Source organism: Sardina pilchardus, chromosome 20, assembly GCF_963854185.1.
Source record: "Sardina pilchardus chromosome 20, fSarPil1.1, whole genome shotgun sequence".
Taxonomy (NCBI): domain Eukaryota; kingdom Metazoa; phylum Chordata; class Actinopteri; order Clupeiformes; family Clupeidae; genus Sardina; species Sardina pilchardus.
Genome location: NC_085013.1, coordinates 28348858 through 28361145, shown reverse-complemented (window position 1 = coordinate 28361145; position 12288 = coordinate 28348858). Strand labels below are relative to the sequence as shown.

General features: G+C 43.7%; 1 protein-coding gene across 2 annotated transcripts in view; it reads left to right on the top strand.

Moving 5' to 3' along the window:
* tgfb3 (transforming growth factor, beta 3) overlaps window positions 1-12288 on the top strand; it is a 30537-nt gene that overhangs the window by 7488 nt on the left and 10761 nt on the right. For both annotated transcript variants that reach the window (XM_062522650.1, XM_062522649.1), the window contains exons 2-3: window positions 4838-4998; window positions 8317-8446. In XM_062522650.1, the coding sequence (XP_062378634.1) occupies window positions 4838-4998; window positions 8317-8446 (291 nt within the window). The remainder of the gene's footprint in view (window positions 1-4837; window positions 4999-8316; window positions 8447-12288) is intronic.

Sequence of the window (12288 nt, the reverse complement as noted above, 5' to 3'; positions counted from 1 at the left end):
GCTCCACGCTAGCATAGCGCTGGTGCTCCACACTAGCACATACAGTAGCACTGGTGCTCCACGCTAGCATAGCGCTGGTGCTCCACACTAGCACATACAGTAGCACTGGTGCTCCACGCTAGCACATAGCGCTGGTGCTCCCCAGGGACGCGTGGTCAGCCGCCTGTTCTACACGCTGTTCCCCGGTGACTGCAGCGCCGCACGCAGCTCCCACACTATCATTAAGGTTTGACACCACCACAATCGGCTGTGTGGCGGGCCGAGAGGAGCCTGCTCGCAGAGCAGAGTTGACAACCCTGACATCGTGGTTTCATGGACAACAACATGCTGCTCAACGTCAGCACAACCAGTGAGGAGCGGATGGTGGACCACAGGGTAGACTGCCGAGTGTAGAGAAGAGGAGAGAGTCAGCTGCTTAAGATTCTCAGGGCTCGACATCATCTGAGCTGATTACGCTGCATAGATGTGGTCATACACTGGACCACATGTAGGCCTAGGGAGACTGCCGAGTGTAGAGAAGAGGAGAGAGTCAGCTGCTTAAGATTCTGCAGGGCTCGACATCATCATCTGAGCTGATTATGCTACATAGATGTGGTCACAGACGCAGAGGAGTGGCACTTATTCCTTTGGTGGCTGCAGTCGGTGGTGTGATATGTGCACCGGAATACTGAACAGCTTCTGCTGCTGTGTACCACTGAGGGCATTCTGACTGGCAGCATCACTCTCTGCCATGGCAACAGCCCTGCTCCTGACTGCAAAGCTCTAGAGAGTGGTCCGATCAACAGCGTGCATCACAACACAAGGACTGAGCTTCCAACACTTCCAACCCTCCAGGCCCTCTATAGCCGTGTGCTGCAGGAAGAAGGCAAAACAGATCCTCTCTGGCTCCATGCATCCCAGCCACAGTCCTGTCACTCTTGCCTTCTGACAGGTGGTTATGGTTATGGTTGTGGTTATGGCTATTTGGCAGATGCCTTTGTTCAAAGCGACATACAAATAAAAACAATACAATGATCAATTTAACAGTGAACAATTTCAAAAGAAGTTTTATTCAGACTACAGTAGGGAGAATAGCAATATAAACAATAAACAATATAAATTGAAGCAATAACCTAATGAAAATAAACAATGAATAAACTGTAAAGGTACAAGTATTCAGGGACAACCTCTATCCATAAGCCATCGAGATGCTGAATTGTCATCAGCACGTCCACACACACACACACACACACACACACACACACACGGTCATATTCCAATCACAAATACAGTTAAACTGAACTTACACACATTGGAATGATTAAAACACAGCCCACAAACCTTCTTCAGACCCCACAAACCTGCAGTACTCACTGGTCCATGTCATAGCACTAATAACATGAGTATGGTGCAGTAGTACTCACTGGTTCATGTCATAGCACTAATAACATGAGTGTGGTGCAGTAGCCAGTACTCACTGGTCCATATCTCAGCACTAATAGTATGAGTACAGTACAGTATACTCACTGGTCCATATCTCAGCACTAATAGTATGAGTACAGTACAGTATACTCACTGGTCCATGTCACAGCACTAATAACATGAGTACAGTATACAGAACAGCACTCACTGCTCCATGTCTCAGCACTAATAACATGAGTGTGATGTACAGTACTCACTGATCCATGTCTCAATAGTATGAGTACAGTACATACTCACTGGTCCATGTCATAGCACTAATAACACGAGTATAGTACAGTATGAGTATATTCACTGGTCCATGTCACAGCACCAATAACATGAGTACAGTACAGAACAGCACTCACTGGTCCATGTCACAGCACTAATAAGATGAAGCACATCTGGACTTGAACTTCCTGTTTTGGACATGGTATATGACAGATGAGTGTGGTAGTTACCACTCAAAAACTATGACAACGGGGTATTGTTTATATGTTAGATGACCATTTGATTGGTTGCACACAGACACAAGATATCATATTTACTGAGCATACTTTTATAGGGATGTTTATTCTTTGAGACCTTGAAATATAGCCATAGGTCCATCCTAGATTATGTCCGGTTAGTTATTCTGTTTCTCAAGGATATGCTCTGTGGTTGATGCTTTGTTCTAATCACCTCATAACAGGTTAAGGTCATGTTCCCGCTGATGTCAGCATTGTCCAACTGGCCTACTACGTAAATCTTGTAATGGGAGGACTCTAAACGGGGCCCTGAGTTTCACTCCAATTATTCTAGCAATCCTCAACTCTCACAGCCATGGAACAAATTACATAGACTAAAGCCTTGGCAAAAATAAGCCATAATCTGAACTCCATCTTAAAACCATTGCAATAGGAAAAATTAGGTCATCCAAAAAGGAAACCAAAGACTTGATCAGAATTTCAAATCTCTGCTGAAAATGAGCCGTTCTACATTCAGCATGGCCAGTAAGGAGAGAGAAGGACGGCCGGAGTAGAACACAAAGAAATATAGTCAGGGCAGGAATAGAGACTCAACGGGGGGAGTTTAGTGACTGTGTAGTATTGTAGGGGTTCTCAATGTTTTTGGTTCCAAGGACCCCTTTTAGGGGATAACATTTTACGAGGACCCCCTTGTAACCGTAACAGTTAACCATTCGTATTCTCTGAAGTTGTGGCCGGGTCCGCTATCCCAAGTTAATGTGGGTAGGACCAAATATACACAATTAGCTTGTTTTATGGGTGAAAAGAGCATCATCTTTTTAGAATGTTAACTTTATAATTTCAAGCAAATTATTTTGCAGACCCCTTGGCTATGGGTCACAGACCCCAAGGGGTCCCCGGACCCCACTTTGAGAATCACTGCTGCATAGTATGTTCCTGTGAATCGTCTAAGGAGATGTATAACTAAGAGCTAAAACTGGAGAAGTGTTAAAGGGCATTATCACTGCTCTGATTTGGCACACGTAGTTTCTATAAAGTGACTGTGTAGCTTGGACGACAGCTCTGAAGTTAAACTGCTGTGTCCTTATAGTGTGGGCATGTATAGTAAAACACAGATGGCTTGATTGGAAATGAATGTTTCCATTCAGCTTGTAAAAACAGTCTCTGCAGGTGCTTGTCTTGTGTTGCACTGTGCATATGTTCTTTAATGAAATAATGATACTGTCATATTTAAGTGAAACAAATTAAGCTTTACTGATAGAAGTATGGGGTGAATTACATTAAAAGCATGAAACAACCTGCTATATTTTATTGGCTATACATCTTTAATGAGAAAGTCAAGTCAAGACATTGAGATGTTCACAACGTTTCTTTTTTTGTATTATATTTGATCTGACCATGAGGAGTATTTGGTAGCACTTTAATTTGAACCCTCAACCACATTACACATTTATGATGCTCTCAAGGGTTCCGTAAGACATTATCATTTTTATTGAATCATTTTCATGAATAGTAATAGTGTCATCATGTAACCGTTGTCAGAAATATCTCTGAAAACCCTTGCCATTTTGATGTTGAGCTACAGTATGTGACAGACCAGATTTAACACAGTTCCCTTCAGTAGCTTGGCAAGAAGTAGAGTGCCACTAATGACAGGACCTACTGTAGGTCATTACAATGTAATTAAAAACAAAACCGTGGAAAGTAGTTTGACAAACTCTCTTCAGGGACAAGAATGTTGAACTTCTGTATACAAAGTCGGATATTTAAGAGTTGCATGGTTTTGGTGTTACAATAGACTTCACAGCATTTGGGTATAAGTAAATAATTTATGGTCATGGGGTAATGGCCATTCCGCTTGGCATTGATCTGCACACTATATATTCTTACACAGTTTGATTACATGTGGCATCTGCCATTACATCATACTGACACAATTGTCAAAACTATGATAGATTCACATAGCGTGTTTCCAAGTATTTTAACATGTGTGATCCTCGTAGACTACAAAATGCAGAGCTGTGCTATGCTCTTCCAGTCTGCCCACAACAACAGCAGAGAGGAAAATGATGGGAGCTCTTGTGCCACAGAACGTTTGGATGAGCATAGGCTGGCATGTGCAGGCCCGATCCAGTCAGCCGACCTCAGCAGAACTGTATAGACATTTGGTTTTGATTTTGGGACTTAAGCTCTTTTAACTAGGACAGTATTGTTTTTGTCCAGGTGCCTCATTTGTTTTCAACATTCCTGTGCTTAATCCTTGAGAAAATGTATATGTCAGTGTTTCACCAGCTGACACAGATGTGTTTTTACAGTTCATCAGTTGTCAGTACATAGCAGCAGTCTAATCACTAGCTTTCAACAGCATCCTTTTTCTCCTTTTATCTGTTACAGCTCATTTCTGTGGTCATATTAGTGTAAGTAACCCAGTGGTTGGTAGAATTGTGGCAGGAACACACTGTCTGCATACCACGCAGAGCCTTAGGTTAGGCCATCGGTAGTGTCTTTCTGATTTGAGTCCTCACACACAGAGTAAAACTGAGAAGTGAGTGTTTTTTTCTAGTGGAAATACAGCAAATCAAGAGCATATGGAGAATAAATTGAAGCTTTAATGTAAATACAGTATCTGACTGCAGTTTCCGTGGGTCCCCACGCAGCTGTGCGCCTCCATAAGCAGACGTCCCTAGTGAGAGTACTGAATGTCATCCACTCTCAGGGCCAGTGGTGTATTCTCAGTCATGATGGGTCTTGTAAAAGTTGACCATTTTCTGTTTTCACACAATTTATGATGATTTATCATCTCTAGAAGTTGAATCTGCAGACACAGAATTTCATGCTTCATTTTTATTGGTGAGAGTGTGCGGCGCGCCCATGTACTGTACAAGACAAAGGTGACCTTGAATGTGACCTTGAATTGTACTCTTTCATTACAGATGACATTCCCTCCTGCAAAGGAATCACCTCCAAGGTTTTCAGGTTCAATGTGTCCGTGATGGAGAAAAACTCCACCAACTTGTTCCGTGCGGAGTTCCGAGCACTGCGCGTGCCCAACTTTGGTGCTCAGAAAAATGAACAGCGCATCGAGTTGTACCAGGTAAGCTGATGCCGCCTTCACCACCAAAGCTCGACTTCCCTTCTGAGTGGCTTCTCAGAGGCAGCTGATAGTTGAAACATGGTTATGAATACAATTTTTAATAATAATAATAAATAATAATACATTTTGTTTAAAAGCAATTTTCTGGACAGATTGACAGTGCAACTACAGTATAGGCACATTTACATTATATAAATGTGATATAATTTGTATGATTAATACAGTAATAAGCAATCATGTTACAATGAATATACTGAAAGATGACTTTTGAAGTCCGCTATGATTCCCAATGCAGTGTTGGAATGGCATTTTGCCCATGTTGTTGAGGTTAATTTCCGGAAGGGCAGGGCTGTAGATCTCCAGGAGGTCAGTGAGGTAAGAGGGGGCATGATTCTGTAGGGCCTTACATGGGAGGAGCAGAGCTTCTATATGAAACTAAGGAAGCTGGCCAAGTGTTATTTGACTTGTGGATTTGAAGTGTGTGATGATCCTTGCTGCAGAGTTTTGGATTAATTGGAACTGGTGGAGTAGCTTGAAGGATGGAGTTGGGATGTAGGATGGAGTGGGATGTAGCATACTGGTGACCAGGAGTAGCCAATGTGGGATGTAGCATACGCGGTGACCAGGAGTAGCCAATGTGGGATGTAGCATACGGGCTGACCAGGAGTAGCCAATGTGGGATGTAGCATACGGGCTGACCAGGAGTAGCCAATGTGGGATGTAGCATACGGGCTGACCAGGAGTAGCCAATGTGGGATGTAGCATATGCGCTAACCAGGACTGCTGAGGCCTGCTGCAGGTGCTGACTGAGGGCTGAGTGGAGTCTTGCAATGCAGCGCTCTGTAGGCACTGGAGAAACATTGCTGATACGTGCATTGAAGGTGTACGTGCTGTCTAATATTCTGTCTCTGTAATTACAGTATGTCTTGACCTGAATAAAGCAAGGTGCAGGAGTTAAACATATTACCTATTAGAGAAAAATATGTCCTATGCACACCTGTCCAGTGATTAGTCCACACCATCCTCCGCCCTGATTTGCTTTAGTATAGCTCACAGCATTGCCTTTATTTACACCTGCAGTATCAGCTTCTCCTAGAACTAAGGGAATGGGGCCAAGGGGGTCAATGACTAAGCACACCCAAACTCTCCATTTTTGGAAGGTTCTGGCAGCTACAGTAACTACGCTCCCAGTTGTTAAACTTCCCAAGTCATTTGCTTTGTCCTTTACTGACAATAGCACTTTCCATGCAGTGCCTGAACAACTCATATAGAATAGGTTACATTATGTAGATTCATTCATAGTATATAGAAGTAAGCTTTATCCCAACAATGGGCTCTTCAGTAAGCCTACGCCAGCACTGAGACTGCTTCTGTCCACGGTCTATACACCTACTGAATGAGGACTGGGACACATAACATACATACAGTATACGCTAACACTTCACTTGAAGGTATCTACAGAAGAGTGACATGACACTGCCATGATACATGAACCCTAACCCTAAATTGTCATGACAACAACCGACTTAAGGCCGGCGCCCACCGGACACAGCGTTCAGCGGTCATATCACTCTCATGTAGTAGATCCCTTCAAGTAGCCTAAAGTGTAGCCCAATATACTTTATCACACATCAGAGGGGAGGGAAGGCACATCTTCCCAACTGCTACTGCATAGCCATATTTATTGAGGTGGTGTATATGTAAATATCACATTGCTGGATTTATCTTCTAATTTATCTATTTCTTGGCTTTTTTATACAGTATGTTTTGATTATGCCCAGATAATCAGACAGAGTCAGGTGGCAAGGCATTTAACTACTTGTGTGAAATGTTGTGTAATGTTTGTGACAAATTCAATTGGACCTGATTTAATTTATTTGCTGACATCTGCTACAGAATCTGCTATTGGGCTGGATCAGAAAAATGACTGGCACTAGGCCATGCAGTGAACTTCCATACAGTGATCATACAGTCATACGTAGGCATTGAACAGGGCCCATGGAGCAGTTGGGGTTAGGGCCTTGCTTAGGGGCAAAATGGTGGTATCACCTGCCATTGAATTCACAACCTTGTGATGTTCAACTGAGAAGGTCAGATCCCTAACAGCCACACCACCACCTCATCAAAAGAATGAGACAGCCTTATACACTTGGTCAAATGAAAAGAAGGGAACTCATAGGACTTTGTTATTTTCTTATTACTACAGTACTATGCCGATGACCAATTAAGACACAAAATAGCAATATACAGCACTCTACAAAGATATCTGACATACCCAAGTATGCATGTTGTCTCCTCCCCACCCCCTCTCCACGGCCCCCACTCCGTGCACGTGCACATACACACACACACACACTCAAACCCACAGTCACTTTTTCCATGAGAGACGAGAACATTTTGGCTGAGTGCATCCTTTAGTGTCTAGCTCAGACATCTCTGGTGGGAATGATGTCTGGGATTGTGTGTGTGTGTGTGTGTGTGTGTGTGCGTGTGTGTTTTCCTCCTGCATGAGGGTATTTTCTTTTGGTGATAATGACTGTTTTACCACCCTGATCATTTCACTTCCAAACCCTTCTGCACCACTGATGACCTGACTGAGTCCTCATGCTTTGTGGTGATCTGTGTCTCCACTGTTAGAACAATCCTTTGGTTGCAACAGCTAACTGACAAACAGATTTCCAGGAATATCATTACCAAGGGTTGACTGAGTCATTCTCCTTGGAGTGCTGCTGTGAGTAGCTAGAATGAAAGCTCTGGAATATATCTGGGATGGCAAATAAAAACAGTGTTCGATCAGAGGAGAGAAGGCCAGCTGTAAAAACATTCACAGCACTATGGACTGATGGATGGGAGAATATCCACAGTTCTTGTTGGCAGTGGAGGGACGTTAACACTCAATAGGAACCTGCTGTGTTGTTGTTGAGCTCTGGGTATATCTCATTCACTCGCACACTACACATCATGAATGCCTTATCACATCAAACCATCAAAGCAACAAAAATACCTACCCTAAATAAGAAATAGTATGTCAACAATATACAGTTATTTCCTGTGTATTAGCCACATTGTGTATAAGCCGCAGGACAGTGTTTTATGTGAGTTAAAAAAAAAAAAAAACTAATCCATATTATTACCATATTAACTGTCCTCTGTGTAGTAACCTCATAGATGAAATGTTGCAATATCAATGTATAAGCTGCAGCTAACAGTCTGGTACTTGCGTTAGCATCCTACCTCACTCTGAACAGATCCGTGTAGCTGATGATGGTGCTGTGTCCTGCTGCGCTCTTGTCAGCTTCCTCTTCGTCCCATTTGCAGATCCTTCGGCAGGACGACCACATCGCCAAGCAGCGCTACATCGGGGGCAAGAACGTGTTGACCAAAGGGAATCCGGAGTGGGTCTCCTTTGATGTTACTGGAACAGTGAAGGAGTGGCTTACAAACAGAGGTGAGTGCAAAGCAATTAAAAGGGTGGGTTTGAACATTCTAACACAAGATTCCATTCCGCAACAATTCAACGTTCTACAATTCTATGTAGAATTCAATGAACCCAGATATTCTTTAGAATGTTAATTTTCCAACATTCCAAACACACCGGTCTGACGGTACAGGGTTAATATCAATAACGTTTCTATCTGTGCTGCCTGTGCTCAATGCTGGTCTGTGCTGTACATGTGCTGTATACAGAAGGGGCAGTAAGCATGGGAGGGGATGGGGCAGAGAGAAGAGAGGAGGGAAGAGGGGCAGTAAGCATGGGAGGAGATGGGGCAGAGAGAAGAGAGGAGGGAGAAGGGGGGTTGGTAAAAATCCCTGGATGAAACCCAAAATGTCTAAACCTCTGCTCTGAAAATACAATGCTTATGTGTGATTGTTTTTGAGTCTAGACATTTGGCCATGTGATATGTCAAATGTGTGAGATGTAGCCTACAATACTCACATTGTCTTTGGCACAGTATTGGTGGGACGTTTTGCTTTTCTGGAGGAGTAAGATAACATGTGAGACTATCCACACAACAGAATGCGATCCAGATTCAAGGATATGTTATTTAGTTTGATTTCTATAATTTTACATCCTGTAATTTTACTTTTTTTTTTATTTATTTATTTATTTTTTTTATATAGGCCTTTATATATTCAGAGAGTGATGAGACAAATGAACAGTTACTTGATCTAGTCAAGGACCAACTGCAGGACTAAATGCAAATCACATTCACTGATTTGGGAGTTGAGGTGTTTAGCTACGCTGTTTTTGTCCAAAGCATCACAGACTTGCAACTACAGGTTCGGAATTGAACCCTAGTTATTGGTTGAGCTGACCCTACACAGAGCTGAGGGTAGTTTGTGTCTGTGTCTCACTTTGACTTATGGTTTTGTCTCCCCCTGCCTGCCAGTGTTTTGACACTTCTGCGCTTGTTTTTGTTTTTCACACCATGTGCTGTTTGTGTTATGTCATGGTCTGAACTCCGCCCCTCACCTTTTTTGGTCTACTTCCTGTCAGTGTTTTTTCCCGCCATATTCTATGTTGGTTCTGTTTCTCATTATGTTGGATCACCGTGTGCATTTAAACCCTGGCCTTTTTAGTTTGTTGTGAGCTCTGTATGACCTGATTTTGTAAGTAAGTAAGTAAGCAATTTCCACCTTTTATGGTTTTGACTTGGCCTTACGTGTTCTGGGTAGTCTGCCTGTCCCTGACTGCTCATCTGGTTGCTGTCTCTGCCCTTGTAGGCCTACTGGATTGTCAATTTTGCCTGCTACTGTAGATTGGATTGTTTTCCACTGTAACTCACTGATCTGTACCTGCACCGGCCTGAGGCCTGACAGCTTGGCAACACTTTGCAGCATTTTTCTCACACAGTGGCTATACTTCTCTGTGCAGCATTAGCTAACGTTATCTTAGTGCAGGCTAGGCTAGCTATCATGATGACGCTATGAGGTAATAGTACAGTAATTTCCCGCATATAAGCCGCATTGTGTATAAGCCGCAGGACAGTGTTTCATGCAAGTTAAAAGAAACAAAACCATGTTAACACCATATTAACTGCCTCTCTGTATAAACCTCAGAGCTGAAGAAATTTTGCAAAATCAATGTATAAGCCGCGACTAATAGTCGGGAAATTACGGGTAGCCTTGTTAACTGAAGTAGCCTACATTTCTGGCAGTGTAGGCTACCTGGTTAGTGTCTTTCGCACTTAATATCCCCCAGTTTGAGACATGCAAGTCTAACCTGCGCAATGATGTCACTGCACCAGCACTGCACCATCCTTATAGTCTGGTTATCACCATCCTAAGCTCAACCTTTTAAGATTGAACATTAGTCTGGGGAGTCTGCGCTTTATTTCTATTGCAGGAGAGGCTTAGTTTACATTACTCTGTATGCTTTTGGATAAGCTAGTTTGTGATTGGACCCAGAAGATGTAGACAGGAAGCAGGAGAGATCCAAATCACCGGCAGATCAGGCAGGGTTCACCAGCCTACCATCCTTGAATCTGCAAACGTTCAGCACCTGGGATTGAGAGGTTGGTGTGCTCGCAAGACGGCTGAACCCCATCACAGAAATAAACACCTATGGAAGCCCATGAGGTTGGTGTGCTCGCAAGACGGCTGAACCCCATGGGAGCATCTGTCGCTAGCGCTACCTCTTAAGGTATCGGAAGGGAGGTTTTGCGTACAAACTGTAAAGCTATTCAGGTTCCGCCTCAAGACTCTAACCAGAGACACTTATACAGTATATGAGGAGCACTGGAAAAATCGCCCATTGAAATGCATGGAGTAACTTCGTAACGCAAAGATGGCAGGTGTTTACACCGGTTTGCACGTCCCACCTCTTCCAGTGCCGTTGCTCCAACCATTTTGCCGATTCTTGGCGGTCACGCTTTTTGAAAACTGCGTCGTGAAGAATTAAGCATGTGCAGTCCAAGATTACCAGTAAGAAAAAGGCTTTTTAAGCGTTAATTTGATACAAAACCACCAAACCGATTTTAGTCGTAATCACGATTTTTCATTGTGATTTCAAACATGTGCTTTTTATGTCCCTTACAACTCGAAACATGTACATCCAGCTCTCTCCCCATTCATTTAGATACTGTAGGGCCTGGTCTTGTTCCGGTCAAAGTCGCTGCCCGACCATGGCCAATATGGCTGCCGAGTGACGTGACTTGCCTTAAAAGGACTTTGCTCTAACCCATAAACTTGCAGCAATGGATTGGGAGGCAGGCATGGTAGCAATTGCTGGCTAAAACCCATGGGTGCTAGCATCTGTCAGTATGTCTCTGAAGATGTTAAGAGGGTGTCTGTTTTTCGGGTATTGCTATTTCTAGATGGTCCCTGTGTATTGGACTTATTGCTGGTCTGCCCAACACAACACTTGACAGATCAGACAGATGGTGATATTGGCCAATCGTAGACCTGAGGGGCAGCCGTGGTGTACTGGTTAGCGCATCGGGCTTGTAACCGGAGGGTTGCCGGTTCGATCCCCGACCAGTCCACCACGGCTGAAGTGCCCTTGAGCAAGGCACCTAACCCCTCACTGCTCCCCGAGCGCTGCTGGTTGGGCAGGCAGCTCACTGCTCTGGGTTGTGTGATTCACCTCACTGTGTGTTCACTGTGTGCTGTGTGTTCACTAATTCGGTTAAATTGGGTTAAATGCAGAGAACTGAATTTCCCTCACGGGATCAAAAAAGTATATATTCTATTCTATTCTATTCTATTCTGACAACATTTTCAAGAAACGGGAAACCGTCAAAAAGCTTGCTGTGTTCACTTGTCCTCACGCAAACTCTGAAAATTGTGGAAAACTTGTGTGTGTGTGTGTGTGTGTGTGTGTGTGTGTGTGTATGTGCGTGCGTGTTCAAAAAATTGAATTGGTGAAAACCAGTTTAGAGGAAAAACAATCCCTATCCTTGATAGTGAATATAAGGCCAGAGGCAAGTCAGGCTTATTCTCTCTGGCTGTCCCCACCAGGGTCTTTTTTTTAAGATCAGCTCCTGACCAAGGGCATATGAGGTGAAGACATTTTCACATCATGTTGTGCCCCTGAAGACCCGCAGGCATGTCCAAGACCACCCGGGAGTGCAGGCAGCAGGTTTCCCAGTATAAACCTGCATGTTCCAGGCATAACTTGCCCTCGTAGGCTATCACATGCTGCCAATATCTTTATTCTATATTTAGACAGATTGCTTTGGCATGTACTGTTTAAATGGGCAGGCTTCCCTAAAGCAGAGCAGGCGCTCATCCACTGTGATGTCTGGCCTTGGGCTACAGATCAATGGGACGCACTGTACCCTTCTGGCC